General features: G+C 43.4%; 1 protein-coding gene across 1 annotated transcript in view; it reads right to left on the bottom strand.

Annotated features, from left to right (window-relative positions):
* LOC147701487 (testicular acid phosphatase homolog) overlaps nucleotides 1-18,012 on the bottom strand; it is a 196,600-nt gene that overhangs the window by 11,020 nt on the left and 167,568 nt on the right. Inside the window, exon 9 of the mRNA XM_086928661.1 lies at nucleotides 11,986-12,092. Within this exon, the coding sequence (XP_086784787.1) occupies nucleotides 11,986-12,092 (107 nt within the window). The remainder of the gene's footprint in view (nucleotides 1-11,985; nucleotides 12,093-18,012) is intronic.

Genomic DNA, 18,012 nt, shown 5'->3' with positions numbered 1-18,012 from the left:
GCGAGTAGATTCCAGAAATCACCATCCCCTCCAGTGATGACAGCCAGCCCACCATCATCACCTGGAGCCCAGTCACCACAGAAGTTACCAACACAACCATGAAGAGCACCCACTCAGGGACCCCCACAAACCCATGCCCGCCTCACATCTTCCACAGAGCCGCTGCCACCATAGCACCCAAGCTACGCTGCACCATTGACGCCATCTTTAAATCTGGCAATGTCCCAGACGACTGGAAGAAGGCAGAGGTCAAGCCCCTCCTCAAAAAACCCTCTGTTGACCATTTGGACCTAAAGAACTACTGTCCCATCTCTCTCCTTCCCTTCACAGCCAAGGTCACAGAGAAAATCGTTAATGCTCAGCTAACCACCTTCATCGAAGAGAACGCCATCCTCGACTCTTCCCAGTCTGGATTCCGCAGCAACCACAGCACCAAGACCGCCCTCCTTGCTGCCACGACGACATTTGCACACTCCTCGACCAGAGCCACACCGCGGCCCTCATCCTGCTAGACCTCTCTGCAGCCTTTGACACCGTCTCCCACCTCACTCTCACGGCCAGACTCCACAACGCTGGCATATGGGTACCACCCTCAAATGGATCTGCTCCTTTGTTGCTGGCAGAACCCAAAGGATAAGAACACCACACTTCCTCTCCGAACACACAGACATCAACTGCGGAGTACTCCAAGGATCATTTCTCAGCCCCACGCTCTTCAACATCTACATGGCCCCCCTTGCCGCCATCGTCAGACAGCATGGACTCAGCATAGTATCCTACTCTGATGACACCCAGCTCATCTACTTCCTCGCGAAGAACCCCGATGACACCAGACTCAGCTTCCAGAAAGGTATGAAAGATGTTGCACTCTGGATGAGTGGCAACTGCCTGCAGCTCAACTCGGAGAAGACTGAGGTCCTCATCCTTGGACCCTCCCCCCACTGCTTGGGAAACACCTGGTGGGCCCCCCGCACTCAGAAACCCACCTACCCCCACTGACTATTCCCGGAACCTCTGCATCATCATCGACTCCTCCCTCACCATGACTCGCCAGATCATTGCTGTCGCCTCCACCTGCTTCAACTCTTTCCGGATCCTTGCAAGACCTTCAAGTAGATCCCACCCGAAGCCAGAAAGACCGTCACCCACGCACTCATAACTAGCAGACTCGACTACGGAAACGCCCTGTACGGTAGAATCAACAAATCCCTGCTACACAACTCCAGACAATCCAGAACAGCGTGGCCAGACTCGTCCTCAACACCCCACGACATGAGCACATGACCTAACACCTGAGAGACCTCCACTGGCTCCCCGTCAAGAAGAGAGAATCCTTCAAGCTACTCACCCACGCCTACAAATCACTCCACAACCTCGGACCCAAATATCTCAACAAAAGGGTCTTCTTCCATGTAACCAAAAGAAATCTCCGCTCTGCCGCCCACACCCTAGCAGAAACTCTGCACATTCGCAGCCGCAACCAGAGCAGGTGCAAGAGCCTTTTCCTACATCGCTGCCAAGGCCTGGTACAAGCTCCCAGTTAACATCAGACGCTCCCCTACTCTGCACGCCTTCAGGAAGAGCCTCAAGACCTGGCTCTTCGGCTAATCCGGAGCTGCACCCCTTCACCCCCCAGCGCCTTGAGACCCTCACGGGTGAGTAGCGCGCTTTAAAATTCCCTGATTGATTAACTGATTGAACAACATAGCCAAAAGAGCTATGGTCTACTGACCCAGGCTTCTGACCAGAATGTATGACGTTACAACGCATACATTTACAACACATGTCTTTACAACGCAGTTTTTACATCGCAACATGCATTACATCGCATGACACTACATCGCATTTTTAGAAACTACCTTTACAACACATTCCATTACATGGCATTATAACTTTACAACGCATACCATTTCATTGCATTTAAGGAAAGTATTGGATAAGCGTGAGCGCAAAATCCGTTCCGCTCGCAGATTTCGCGGATTTTCGGTAAATCTGCAATCCGCGAACTCCCGCGAATTTACCGAAAATCCGCAAATAAGCGAGCGGCGGATTCGGGGGGCAAAAGTTCAAGCCTTCAAGCTTGAAGTTGTAACTATTTTAGGATGGCGCCGCAAGCTGCCAGCGCCATCCTAAAATAGTTACTAAGTTAGCTAAGTTAGCTTCAACAGGAAATACCTGCCTTATTTTATCTATTAGTGCTTCCTGATCGGTCTCTGACCTTTTATACACACAAGAGGCATGAACTTGCATTGAAGCCCCGCACGTTTGGTCCCGCTCACACACTCGCGGTGTGCACCGTCTTCCCGCCATTTACCCACTATGATAGGTCACTCAAGGGACCCCTGCGCCCTTCGGGGCGATTGCATAGTAACACACACATGGTCGCTGGAACTAGTTGAAGCTCAAATTCAGTGACTCATTCATCAGCCCAAAAACAATTGTGAGCGTCGTCGAGGCTGGGCAGGTGTGCCTTCTTCCCAAATCTACAGTCGAAAATCAGCTGTGATGCTGGATAGAGGCCTATGTATCCTTGACTTTCACGAGTGCAATCCAAATCCGCGAATCCGCAAATTCGCGGATTTTGCGGATCCGCGAATACGCAAATCCACAAATTCGCGGATGTGGATCCGCGAAATCCGCCCATGCTTAGTATTGGATAGTATAGGGGTAAAAATTACTATTCTAACTCGGGGGGTGCAACAGTAGGGTAAGTGTTGGATAGTGTAGGGGTAAATATTACTATTCTAACTCCAAGGGGTGCAACAGTAAGGGTAAATGTTGGATAGTGTAGGGGTAAAATTACTATTCTAACTCCAAGGGTTGGAACAGTAGGGTACGTTTTGGATAGTGTAGGGGTATTAGGCGTTGTAATGGTATGCGTTCTAATGGTATGCGTTGTAATGCCTGCGTTGCAGTGGCATGCGATGAAGTGTTATGTGATGTAGTGTCATGCGTTGTAATGCCTGCGTTGTAGTGACATGCATTGTAAAGGATGTTGCGATGTAATGACTGCGTTGTAAGTGTAGTGCGATGTAATGGTTGCGTTGTAAAGGATGTTTCCCCCTGAGCAACACTGCCAACCAAGGATAAGAGCATAGGCATTTGGATGGACTGCAACCTATCCGTGGAGACACAAATCAACAAACTGGCCACTGAGGGCCTTTATCATCTTTGTCTGCCTGCCTATTATTATCAGAATGTTTCACAAAAAATACAAATCTCTGTGGCAGTGGTCCTCTCCTGGACTGATGTTGCGAACAGCACATATCTGGGAGTATGTAAGATGCTGCTAACAAATTACAAAGACTACAAAACGCAATCGATCTAATGCTGATAGCAGGTCTAGGATGGAATGAGCCTGTCTCCCCGATTACAGTAGCTATACGTTGGCTATCCATAGATAAACCTCTTAAATGTAAGCCTCGATGTATAGCCCATCTGGCCATATAACAAAGAGTGCCTAGATTTCTCAGAACAAAATTAGAACCTACTGATGACGTCACAACACGGTGTTACTCATAAAGCCTTATAATCCCCTTTACCCATGTATTGTCAGTCAAATGAAACAGTCATTCATGTGATGCCAGTGAAATGAAACAGCTGGTCAAAATGCCATTTACCACTGCTGTTTGGAATCCTAGAATGCTGCTACTCACATGGCACAACAACTTTGTACTTGAAATCTCATCCAGGTTGGATGTCTCATGAACTTTGTAGTCACAGTGGCCCCCAACTCCCCCTGCCCTGTCATGTGGTGCTTAAAGATGCTGCTGGTCGTTACACACTTTGTATCATCACACTCTTATGTGCCTAGTATGTAGTGTTGGATGAGCCTGCAGGGCACATTCACCTATGACATTTATGTGCAATGTTACATCTGGTGAGTGGTTATTGCCCAGATAACCCAAATTTGTGAAGTGGAAAGATCCATATTGCCCTTCGGTAATCAGACTAACCTGATCCCTAACCCTCAATGTTGAGCTGTTATCCGTTTTATACAAGGATTCAATGTTCTTCAATGTTATTCTTTTAATAGTTGTATATAGTGTGGATGCACTAATTAGTATTAGTGTGCTGTGCATCACAAGAACAATGTAAAATCATATACGAAAATCATTGAGAAGTAACTATGGGTGCAGCCAATGTTGTAGGGATCTTAAGAGTGAAGAAAACAACAGAACCCTAAGCACTAGCGGAAACTATCAGAAAAAAAGACTTGGAAGCGTGGAATGGAGGGGAATAGAGGAAGGAAGTGGGAAGTGGAAGGTGCAGCAATACATCGGATTAGGGAATGTGTACTAGCAGAGGCTGAGGTGACTGGCCTCAGTTCAGGTACTGTTTGAGTAAATCGTGTTTAGTCCCTTTCTGGAGGAAAGTAGAGGTGGCTGGACCAGGTGATGGGTTCCAGACGCTGGTTGCGGCCCCCATGACACAAAGTTTCAAGGCTGGAGATGGGCTGAATTTATGTGTCACAAGCTGAAGAGAGCCTTTACTTCTTGAGGGTCATTTGCTGCTGCATATGGTCAGATAATACCATTTGATCAGTTGGATGGCCTTCTCAGCCATCGGATTTTGAACTTGATCTTACCTTCCTGGGGTAACCAAGGAAGGACTCTAAACATTTTAAAAATATGGTCGATGTTGCTTGGATATGATCGTAATTTTGCTGTAGAGCAGAAGATGATGGTGCAAGGGAGGAGCATGTGATCTCCATAGTCTAGCAATGAGAGGATTAAGACTAGGAAAGCACGTGGGTTTGATTTTGGAGTCAATCAAAGGGCATAGGGCAGAGACCCATGCAGATGGCAAAAGAGAAAGGCAGGTTATAAAAAAGTTGGAAGGCGCCGTCCAGAAGGTCGGGAAGGCTTGCTCCAAGATCAGCAAACTTCTTAACTGCAATTGGGGACAGGACTACAGCTCTGGAGTCTGACTTGGTAACTGTGTAATCTCCATTTTATTGGGATAGAGGAAGGCCTAGAAGGGGGTGATATTCGACCCTTCATGTTGGACCTTCTCAGGAAAGCTTTTCCCGAACTTTCAGAATAGAACTGGGAGTCAGAAGTCCAAAGAGTCCACCGGTTTTCATTTGCAAGGAACAAGCCTGTCCAGGACAGTAGAGATCAAAGGCAGCCAAGGGTTATTCCAGTTTTCTTCTGTAATTTCTTGCTTCGCCAAACTATTTTTGAGAAGGCTCGTCAGGAGGCAAGACGGACATTCCGAGTATCCTCTTTTTTTGTATACCCTGATTTCTAACATATAACGGTAGAGTGCAGGTGGTGCTTGCGGCAGGTTATTAAGTCTTTTCAGAATGCAGGCTTTGAAGCCTTCTTGCTGGCCCCAGTCAGAAAGAAAACAATCGACAGAGGGACTGTTACACCTTTTACCTCTGAATTTCAAGGCAGAGACTATCTGTGTCAGGCATTGGCAGAAATAAGCAATGTGAGGTTTCTGGGGGTTTTCCTATGCTAGCTTAGTACAGAGGTTCTCTCTTTCCTATGGCCTGGCACTTTATTACACTGGTGTGGGGGGGGGGGGTTTCAGAGGAGGGGCCTGGGGGTACCTGGTATCTGTCACCAGTCTCCATCACACAGACCGGTGTGGTCTGGCTACTTTTAGTGGCAGGGGAGGAGGAGTGGTTTAGGTTGGGGGTTTTGTGGGGGCTAGGTGGGGGATACAGTGTTGTTTTTTTTTTTTTGCAGAGCTTTATATAGCGCAAATTTGACCCAAATGGTGTATCAGAGCGCTTTACATAGCACCAGTTACGTTACATGAGGACACACATTCATTTTTGTTAGGGACGGGGAGATTAAGTGATTTGCCCAGAATCACAGGATGTTTTAGCATCATTACGGAGACTCGAACCCAATTCCCCAGGTCTGAGGTCGAGCGCCCTAGCCATTAGACCAACTCCTCTCTGGTTGGTTTGGCAATTCAAGTGCAGCAAGTTGTTCTTAGTTTGATTGTGTATCTTGTTTTACAAAAAAAATGTGGCAATATGAACGTAAATGCAGCCAGGGGAATATCTCTTCCAGCTATGGAAGGCAGGATTTTATGAGACTAGGCCTAGTTAAACGTATGGGGTGGGGCTGTCACCCAAAACCTGTTAAACATTGGGGGGATATGCTGCTGGTTAGGACACTTTTTTGGAGGGACAGCTAAGCTCTGTATTGCTACCATTAATATCTGTGGGCTAAACGATAAAGGTAAAAGGAGACGTGTTCAAGAGGACCTTACATTTTTATGGCAGATGTATACTGTCTGCAGGAGACCCATATCACCCGGAAAGACAGTGCTATATTGAACTCGCTAGGGCTGAAGATAGCATACCATACAACACTGGACATTAGGACTAAGGGGTTCGCATTCCTAGTTAAAGGGGACACTGTCATCCTTGGCCTAAAGGCAACAGATAACCTAGGAAGATGGGCAATAATGGAGTGTAAAGCTGGCAGTGGCTCCTTTACTCTATGCACAGTTTATGCCCCAGTTCTAGATGACTCTGGCCTATTTAATTTTTTAGCAATTTAACTGCCATCTTGGCCTGCCCCGTTTATGATATGCGGAGCCCTCAATCTAAACGGATCTAGATGGGGCCCTGGGGGCAGGTATATAAGCTGTGCAGGGCACAAGCCAAACTCATCTAGATCTTTTAGGGATCTGTTGAGGGACATTGGTCTGATCGATGTCTGGCCCTGCTTGAAAGCTCCTGAGCCTGGATACATTTACTTTTCAGTCCCCCCATGATACGTTTGCCAGGCTGGATCATATTTTGGTCTCACCAGTGCTGGTTAGTGGGTCTCAGGCTCAACTCTTCCCAAGAGTAATGTCTAATCACAACCCTATTGTCCTTGAGTTCCCTTCAGATGGGTTAAGCACTACGCCTAGAAAATAGACCTTTGAGAGGGGTTTGCTTTCATACCTAGAATACCAAAGTAATATGAAGTCTTGGATACCGAGTATTTCGATGTTAACAAAGGGAGCTCCTCTCCGGGAAAGGCTTTCAATGCCGTTAAGGCCAGCGTAAGAGGGGAAACCCTAAGCTTCAGCATAGCAAAACAGAAGCGGGCCAGGGACATATAAAAGCACTGTATCAAAAACTGAGTATTCTAAAGGCAGACCTGATCAGCACTGTGGAAACGGGGAGGAATCTTGCCCCAGTGTTGAATCTGATAGCTACTACCAAGGCATGCCTGAACAAATCTTCAGTGGAAAAAACTATAATCTAATGATCGAATGCGTGGGGGTGCCTCCTCGCAGTGAGGTTGGGGCAACAGCAAGCCACAGGGCATATCAGCCAGATAAAGAATACACAAGGCAGTATGGTCACAGACCCAGTTGAGGTTAGAGAGGCATTTAGGGAATTTTACAAAACCGCCCCTCTCCGGGGCCCCCGGGGTTCAGAGGCAGATTGTGACTCAGGAATTTTCCATAAAATTACTCAGGAGGAGAATTTTCTTCGAGGAGCAGACATTTTATCAAAAGAGTTTTCAGGTGGCACTTCACGCCCTCCCATCTGGGAAGGCAATAGGTGCAGACTCCATTCCTCGAGTTTTATCAGGTGTTTTATGCAGAATTTATCAGGAGATGGTGGGGCTTTTTAATGTGAAGTTAGAGTTTGGGCACCGCCCCCCGGGTCCTGGGGTACGGCAAATGTAATAATTTTTCTAAAAGAAGGCAAGGATACTAAAGCTATGGGATCTTACAGGCCAATGACATCATTAAATAGCAATACATTTTTGCCAGCTGGCTAGCCGGTGTAATGCAGCAGCTAGTATCGGCCAGACACCATGCGTTTATCCCAGGGATAGGGACCTACAATTACATGCAGTGGGTAATCTCGTTGTTGGACATCACCAAGGTTCTTACGAAGCCCATAGGGGTCGCACTGCTCGACGCTGAAAAGGCTTTCAACCGGGTGTTGCAGGATTACCTGTGGCAGGTTTTGGATGCACATGGCCTGGGGGGGGGCTTTTATCAATGCAATATGGGCAATGTATCTTACTTAACCCTTTCACTGCGGGGGTAATTCCCCCACGGTGCGGGGGGGGGGGGTGAGCAGAGCGCCGCAGTGCTCCTGTCAAGACCAGCTCATCATGAGTTCACCGTGGGGGGAATCAATCGCGTGTGGGCGGAGCACAGCCGTTATGACGAGCCCAGCTCTTCATGAGCGCAGCTCTACTGTAACTCATGATGAGCGGAGCTCGTCATGAGCACCGAAGGTGTTAATCCTACAGCTTGCTTACAAATAATGGGAGTTGAGTAGGAGCCTTTCTCGATAGAGAGGGGAACGAGGTAGGGTTGCCCCATCACTCCCTGTTATTTGCTTTATACATCAATCCCTTTCTTAATAGGCTGGAAGCCTCTCTGGACATCTTGCCCATCACTCTGCAGGGCTGGGATACTAAAATTCTGGCCTATGCCGATGACATGGCAACAATCACCAGTGGCCGAGAGAGGGCTGTCTGCTTTGTGGAAAGGATAGCAGAAGAATTTGGGAGTCAGTCAGGGTTTCTGTTAAATAGAGCTAAAACTCAGGTTTTGATTAATAGACACACGCCTGCCTCCGATAGCAGGATTGTAGAGGAAGCTACATACCTGGGAGTCTGTATTATTTCAAAAGTGGAACATATTATCGATTTAAATTCAACCCCTATTATTGATAAAACTAAGAAGGATTTTAGCCACTGGGACAATCTGAAACTTTCCATAATGGGGAGATGCAATCTGGTTAAAATGATGTTTCTGCCAAAGTTATTGTATTTTTCTCGCACTATTCCTTTAGAGGTTAATAATGAATGGTTCAAAGTAATTGATAGTCTGGGGGCTAGATTTATCTGGGCCTATGGGAAGACCAGGAGGGCTAATGGTTCCCTGCTGAGTTGACGTACTTTAAAAGAACTCGATTCAAGACTCTAATCACTGCATTTCGAAACTGGGCGGGTGTCCGGAAAAAACTAGTGGTGGTCAGATATAGCAGATATACTCCCCTGCTTAGGAATGATCGACTCCCTGGAAAATTTCAAGATAACTGCCTAACTAGATGGGAACCGGGGGTTTTGGCTGGATTGGAAATGTACTCTCTGGGAATCATATTTTGTCATTTGAGGTGGACAGGGGTAGATTTAATGTTGGGCCTCTGTATTTTTTTAAAACTATTTACATCTGAGGGATTTCCTTTTGAGAAAGGTTGCGGGTGCAGCTGGATTCGTGCGGATTCCCCTCATGGAAATATTAACAAAAAGCACTGGCCCCTCAATTTCTCAGCTTTATGACTGTTTGCTGGAAGGAGTCCCAGTCGATCTGGATAAGCATAATGAAAAATGGTGGACGAGGCTCGATCTGGTGGACTCAGTTCCTGAAATCTCTTGAGCTTTGCGGGTCAATCTTGTGTGCCTCAAGCCTGCAATCGCAACAATACAAAAGAATCATTTATTTGTGCATAACATTAGCGAAAATCGCTAAATGGGGCGGGGATACGGGGACTCACTGCCCTAGATGCCAAGCATCGAATGCAGACCTCGTTCATATGTTCTCCACATACCCCTGCTTAAAATCACTTGGATCGGAATTTCTAGGTTTCTTAGGCAAAGTCTTGAAAGTGAATATCTCCCTGTCATCTCAGCTTATGTTGTTGGGGGTGGATGAATCAAATGGTGGGGTTGGGCGGAATTAATTTTTATAGCAATGGCAGTTTTTAGACTTTGTGTGGCCACGGCTTGGTTGGGCCCTTTACCCCTGACCTTTCAACAATGGAGAGGACGCTTCCTACATGTTTATAATATGGAATACGCACTTTAGGAACGAAAAGGCAAGGGGACTAAAAGTAAAGGGAGGAGGATTTGGGGGGCGCTTTCGACCTGGGTCTCCTTGTTTAAATAAGATAGCAGCTGGGTTTTCGGTTTTCGGTATTGGTGGCGCTGGTGAACGGTTTGGAAGGTATTATTAATTTGCGCGATTCTCTGTTGTTTCCTAAAAAAAGATTTTGGGTCATATTAATGAATTTGTATGTAATGTATTTATGTATACTTGCTGCTGCTAATAATAACAAATTATAAAACTTTTAAAAAAAAGAATAGGAAAGCACTGATCTGCTGGTTTTGTTTGATTTGAAGACAGTTGTATTTGCTTTAGCAAATGTAAGTGGAAATGTGCTGAGTGAGACAGCTTGTTTATTTGTGTTATTGGTGATATGGAGTCGCCTAGGGTGATTCCTAATGATTGACTCACATATGATAAGGAGGGAAAAGCCATCCACCCAGGATTTTTTAATCACACCAAGGGTCAATTTTTGGCAGTAGATGAGAAGCTTTTCAGTTTGCGGGTTTCACACTAGAAATTGTTCTGATATCCAATTTTGTAGTTTTGTGCATCTGCTCTTTTTTGTACAAAATGTGCAAAACATTTGTCTGCGAGACCCCTCATTTCTTGGTTTTACAATGGGTTCTCACTTCCACTGTAGCCATCCCTACACCATGTAACCCAACATGGAACCCCCAGATCCTCTCTATCTACACATGAAACACTCAAATCCTGCATCCAGACATGGGACCCCCAACGCTCTGTAATGAGATAAAGGACCCTCACCCTTTTTATGAAGGCTAAGGATTATGCACGCTCTATATTACAATTTGAGGCACTCACACCTTCTGTAGTGAAATGTATAATTATCCTTCTGATTGTCATTGGACCCTCAAGTTGGCTTTACCTTCCTAATGCGGACTGGGAACCCTCTATACTTGATAATCAACCCTAAGTACCCAGGGCTGGCAGCCTAACACCCAGGCTGCCACATCACATGAACCCTAGCACACTCTGGTTTAGAAACTCTGAACTCCTGCGTGAGATCTTTACAACCTCTATGGCCAGGCCTGACTTCCTATAACCAAGCCTGATCTCTGCACCTCTGTACCCAAACTTGAAACCCTAACAACCTCTGCATCTACGACTGAGTCCTTCACACCCTCTATGTCCAATCCTGGAAACTCACACCAGGTGTAATCATGCCTGCGACCGACAAAATAATTCTATTCATGCCTGGTTACCTCACACTCTCTGTATTCATTTCTAGAATTGTCCCACCCTCTGCATTTAAGCTTGGAACTCTCATAGACTCTGTATTCCGGGGGACACACCTGTTATATTCTGGTCTTCTCCTTCTCTTCTGCTCAGCTTGTGTGTGTGATGTCATTAGAATGTTCGTGTATGCATGGTTTGAATGTGTGGTCAGTTTGAGTGAGTGGGGCTGAGCAGCTGGATGCTGCTCCCGGTGGGGCCTTCCTTACTACCAACTTATAACTAATAAACCTACTTAAGAATACCTACGACTATTGGATTTGCTTACCTCCCAAAGTACTTTTTTCAATGTAACAACACCCCCTCCGCATTCAGCCTGGCACACTCACATCCTAGGATCTCGGGCCTTGAACTTGTCCTCAAATACTCACACACAGTCCCGTTGATCCTTAGAGCAGATCAATCGATACAGCTCTTTTACTCCACAAATGAAATAGAAGCAAAAGCTGTAGGAACAGACCGCAGAGCAATGTCTGAGGTGATAACTTAAGCTAGTTGTGACAACCAACCCTTGCTTTGCTAACCAATCTATGCTGCAAGGACTCTGCTCTGCTTACATACACCTATTCTGGTGACCAACATGGTCAAGGAGCGCCCTCTGCTGGGACCAGCTAACCCTATCCATGCTAAGATACCCATGCTAGTAGCCTCTTGCTTCATTGACGACATATCTGTGCTACAACTCCTCCAGGCAACTTTCATGTGCTAGGGCGACCTATGTGCTGGTCAATACATCCCTGCTACGACGACTCATGCCAGCTATGACGACTCAAGGCAGTTTTGCTGACTCATCCCTGCTACGACGACTCATGCCTGTTACGACAACTCATGCCTGCTATTACGACTCATGCCTTCTATGACAACCCGCTCCCCGTGATGCTGCCCGCTCTCTCCTGAGATAGATCAACATACCCATCAGTCTCTTCGTAGAACTCGAAAATGTGGCAGGCGGCGTAGGGAGGGTGGCGGCCATTGAACACTTTGAGAGCCCCCTGCAGGGCGATGATGGTACTGTCATGCTAGGAGGAGAGAGGTAAACACGTCAGATTTGGAAACAACATTACATTGGGTGCCATGGGATCACAGTCGATATCAATAATCTCGATTTGAAGCATTTTTTACGTTGTTGCACTGTGGTTTGAAAGGTGTGGATGCATCTTTGTGACTGTTACTGTTGCATGTAATGTCCTCAAATAACAATTGCAAGACAGTCCCAATGGTTTTTCAAATGTAATACAATCATAATTGAGTTTGTAGAATAAAGCTTTGATCTATCTGTCAATATATTTTCATTTAATTTTTCCCACCAATCATGCCCCACGTTTAAGGTCTGTTGAATTGAAACATCTGCTTCAATGTTTTAAAATAACACAAACCTTACAATTGCCTGGGTAGGAGAGGGAAACTGACAGCTTAGCTTTATAACTTAAGGGAGCCGATACATGAAGGCATTTTGAAGTACGTAAAGTAGAGCTCTTGTAGTACGATTTTACGTACGCCTACTCGCCTTTACGAATGTCCAATTTCCTCCTTGTAAAATTACAAAAAAGGCACAGTCCTTTCTACTTGCCCAAGGGAATGCTTGTCTGGGCAAAATCCATCTTCTCTAACTCTCAGAGGAAGTGAGACCCCTGCTTGAGAAGCCAATAGAGGATAGTGAAATAAAGAAAGTTATTTTGCACATGTTTAAAAAGAAAACTCCTGGGTTGGGTGGAATTCTTGATCAAGGGATATCAGCAGTGTTGATTCCAGTAGATTTAATTTCCGTCTTCAACACTGCCTCCCATTTCATTCTTTTCAGACGTATGCATAATTTTGACATCTGTCTCGATACTCATAACTAGCTCAAATCTTTTTTAACTGACAGAACTCAAACAGTGAGCTTGCCCTCTTTTTCTTTTGATATCACTAGAATAATTTTTAAGCCCCTCGGGCTGCCCAGAGTCTAACCCTTTTCAAAATGTATATGACTCCCCTGGCTGATATTGTCAAATCGTTTGGATACAATGTTATTTCCTAAAACCAATGATACCTAGATTACCGAAAACATTAACAAGACATGAGCTCATTTCATAGCATGGATTTTACAATTAGCTAGATGGATGAAATACAACTGTCTTAAGTTTAATTTGTAAAAGAGAGAGATTATTTGGTTCAGAAAATCCACTTCTATCAGGTCTAAGGCTAGTTGGCCCAAAGAATTGGGTAATTTTCCTATTCCGACGAACTCCACCAGAAAGCTTGGTATCATCTGAGACAGAAACATGTCCATAGTGGATGAACACACTTCTGTCTCTTCTACTAGCTTTCACACCCTCAAAATGCTACCTAAGGAGTTCAAGTGGTTCCCCATTAACTCTCATAAAATTGTCACCCAAGCCCTGATGACCAGCAGTCTAGATTACTGCAACGCTCCGGATGCTAGTGTACTTCTTTCCCTGATCAGGAGGATGCAGACTGTTCAGAACACAGTAATCTACCTGCTTTCCAACCTTCCAGTATGCACATTGATGTCTTCCCATCTTAAGGCCGTACACTGGCTTCCTAAGCTCAAATGTGCCATCTTTCAAATTACTAAGCCACATGCACAAAGCGCTATATGGTACTGGGCAACACTACCTGAGAAGCAGGATTTCTTTGTCTAGCCTTCCAGAGTGTTTCGCTCCAACGCATGTCATCTAGCTACATTTCCACATATCCGCCACACAAGAATGGGTGAAAGGTCCTTTTCCATTTCTGCAGTCCATTACTGAAACCTTCTTTCTCTTCATCTATGACTGACTGACAACTTTTCCACTTCTAAAAAGAAACTTAAGACTTTGTTGATTTGACAACAATGAATTTAGGAAACTCACATCTAGAGAACAGATCAGTAAGAAACTCTACCACAGTCTTAATGTCCACAATATCACCTTCATCTATCTTCATGAATAATCTGCCACAACCACAGAATACCAAAGTTTGCTCTTCGCTACATGCAGGGTTTCTAAAAATCAGTTCCCAGCTTTTCCCATGGTTCAGTTGGCAGCTCACTTACCAGCATGCGTGTATTACTCAAACTCAAACTTTTACTCAAAAACTTGCATTCACACCCCTAAACATTGTTCTCCACCACTCTGTCCATCATAGGCCACCAGTGTGCAACTCATAACTTTCTCTTACTCAAGGTCATGCCCAAATATTCCATATGCACCCTCTCAATCAATTTCTTCCTCACACTTGTGAGGGGAGCACATTATTAACCCTTCTTTTAGCACTACTAATAGTGAGTGTGGAGCACAGTAACAATAACAAGACAGTGAAACATGCCACACTGAAGTAAAATAAAGCACATTAGAGTCCATTGTACATGTTTTGCACATAAGCAATAGTATTAACTAGTAGTTTTAGTAAGAAAAATGTGTGAATTGTTTTCTTTTGTTGAAGAATAAGCATAGACAGCATCCTGCAAAACACAAAATACAAATGTATCATTCAGTGTTTCTGCTGTTCATCGCAATAGAGCTTAGAAGAGGCTTTCTGGTTTCTTTTTGTAAAATTGATTCAATGTTGAAATATGTCAGAAACAAATGTGCGAACGGTGGTGTAAACATGTTTTCTGGGCCAGTGGTGGATATTCACCATGTAGAAGCAGTTATATCATGTTGTTATTGAGGAGTCCACCCAGATGAGCTGGTGTTTAATCCTCTTCTCAAGATGGCAGCACACATCTGTATCGATGTCATCCTTGACTTCCTGTCAATATGGTCCTCTATTACTAATCACAAGATGGTGGCACTTCAGTCATGCATGCTGACATCACATTCAATGGGTTACCTGTCAATTTATATGAAACCTTAACTGATTCTGCTCTTATTTCTCTTTCAAAAGCATTCAAACTTCTACGTTGATTTCCAACCTAGTTTCTCGAGAAACCCTTCCATAGTACTCCATAGTATTTTTCTTCTTCCTTGTATATCAGTGTAGTGATGTGATGTAATTGAACATCTTTTGATGTCACAGTCAAGTATGGAATGTTTAGTTTTAAAGATAGGAACAGTTTATTCCAGGGAAACGTCAGGTGGAGAAAGCAGTTTAAGGAGCTGTGTTTGTGTTACAACTTCCCACAATACCTACAACTTCATTGTGGTCATTATAAATTGACGACAAGGACATTTAGCTTCACATTCCAACACCTTCACTTGCCTCTTTTATTATTAGGATGTTTCAATAGGGAGCTAAACGTCCTGTAACCTGTCTAAGAAAATTGGAATACAATTTAACTTAAGGGAATATATCTACAAAATGGAAGTACATATTTTAAAAGGAGAAGTTCCTGGTCCTTGTTTACTGAGTAATGTTACTACTCAAGTGATGAGGTTAGTTCCTATATTACAATGGCACACCCTATATTAATAGAATTTCCTACATTGTTTGAAGATTTGGGTAGATTGAAAGATAAAGCCATAATTGTTCACATCAATGAAGCAGTGAAACCTGTAGCGCAAATGCGCAGGAGAGTTCTGATTCATTTGAAAGCCAAAGTAGAGGCAGAAATAAACTCATTACTTCAGCAAAACATATCATGGAACCTGCAATTGGTCCAACACCCTGGGTCTCTCCAATAGTTGTGGCTCCTAAAGGGAATACGGACAAAATCAGAATTTGTGTAGATATGAGAATACCAAATACAGCACTTGGGAGGAAAAGACATCCAGAAGCACATTCAAAATATATGATTAGCATTTTGAATAGAGCAATAATATTTTCCAAATTAGATCTCTGCAAAGGATGTCATCGATTAGAAATTGATGACCGTCAAGATATATAATGACAATATCTAACCACGTGGGACTGTTTCATTATAAAAGACTGAATTTTGGAAGTTGCTGGACTGCAGAGGTTTTGCTAAATACTATAAAGAATGCAATTAGACCAGTAAATACATTAGTGAATTATAGTGATGATATATTGGTGTTTGGAAAAATTAAAAATGAACATGATCAGGTTTTAAAAGTGGTATGTTAAGAACTTAAGAAAGTTGTACTAACATTAAATGCAGAAAAAAATTGAATATGACGAACTAGAGCTGATGTTCTCGGGACACATATTTTCAAGCAAAAGAATGAGGCAGGATCCTACAAATATGTAATCTTTAAATTCAATAACTAGTCCGAGGGACATATCAGAGTTGTGTTTTTTTATAAAGATGGCTAGTTACTGTTCTTGTTATATTAAGGATTATGCCACTATCCGTTCTCCTCTCTTAGAGTTAACAAAGAAATTAATAACATTCACTTGGGATGGAAATTGGAAGGATTAAAAATGAAATAGCGCCAGCAGCTAATTTGAAATATTTTAACCCAGAGTTACATACAGAGTGGATAGTGGATGCTAGTCCTGTTGGACCTGTTGCCATTTTGGCACAACACACACCAGGAAGAGAAACTCTGAGGTATGCCGTTTCACATGCTTGTAAAAGTTTGACTGATATAGAGAAAATTTATTCACAGCATGGGAAAGAAAGTTTGGCTGTGGTTTGGGTTTGTAAGCATTATCATGATTGCTTCTATGGACAACCTATTGTGATAATCACAGACCATCAAGCAATGACAACTAGTTTGGGAATCCTAAAGCAAAAATTACTGCACATTGAATGGTGAGGTATGAGGTTGGTGGATTATAATTTTAAAGTAGTTCACAGGCCAGGAAAGGAGTACAATCCAGCAGATTGTTTATCCACACATCCAACTGAAGCTGAAGTGAACCAGAAAATATACATATGTTTCTTAATTAAATCAGCAATTCCTGAAATATTTTTAGAACAGGAATTAATATACAAGTCTGTGACTTGAAAAGATAAGTCAAATAATAACTACAAATAAATTAAAACTTATAAATATTGCAACAAATTGTCAATCTGGAATAAGTAGAGATACAGATGAGTTAACTATAGCCTCATCTGATATTCTCTTGAGAGGCAATAGAATAGTCATCACAAATGCTTTACACAAACATGTAATTGATTTGGCTCATGCCAGTCATAGAGGAATATCATCAACTTAAAATCTTTTGCGTGAAAAAGTATGCTTTCCAAAGCTTGACAGTGAGGTTAAAGATATTGTACAAGCTTGTCATCTATGTCAATGTACCACAAGAGAAGGGAATACTGAAGAATTACAGATGCCCAAATGTCTTGATGCTTTATGGTCCGAATTAGCACATGAGTTTTATGGATGCTTAGATTCAGGACAATATGTGTTTGTTGGAATTGATGAGTATTCCCAATTTCCAATTGTAAAAATGGTGTAAGCTACATCAGTATCTGTGACACTTCAGCATCTGTGACACTTACCATTTCAGATTACATTTTCTCCACATGGAGCATACCTAGGGTATTGAAAACAGAAAATGGGCCACCTATCAATGGTAGTGAGTTTCATACATTTCTTGAGTACATCGGAGTAGTACACAGAAGAATTACTCCTCTGTGGCCAAAGCAAATGGACTAGTGGAAAGGTTTATGGCTACCATTAAAAATCCATTCAGAGAGCAAAACTGTCAAAAATCTCTACAAATCAAGCTTTGTGTCTATTTTTACGCGATTATAGGAATACACCTCATGGGTCAACAGGAAAATGCCTTTCAGAGTTGTTATTTGGACAAGCTATACAAACACGACTACCACAACTACCTCTGGGGCCTCCAAAGGAGCATGATGCAATTGCAGAGATATACAACAAGGAGAAAAAATAAATCAGTGAACTGATCAAAAGAACAGTATTCAAGAGAAAAGTTATCAAGTTGAAGATTTGATATTAATAAAACAAAATCAATCAAGCAAATCCATAAGTAGATTCGATTTATCTCCATTAAAATTAACAACAGTAATGGGATCACTGATTACAGCACAGAATAGAAACAGAGTAGTAGTGAGCAAGAAAACACACTTTCAACATT

The sequence above is a fragment of the Lissotriton vulgaris genome, chromosome 7 (assembly GCF_964263255.1).
Source record: "Lissotriton vulgaris chromosome 7, aLisVul1.2, whole genome shotgun sequence".
Classification (NCBI taxonomy): domain Eukaryota; kingdom Metazoa; phylum Chordata; class Amphibia; order Caudata; family Salamandridae; genus Lissotriton; species Lissotriton vulgaris.
The sequence above is the reverse complement of the archived record's forward strand: the minus strand, read 5'-3'. Positions and strand labels throughout refer to the sequence as shown.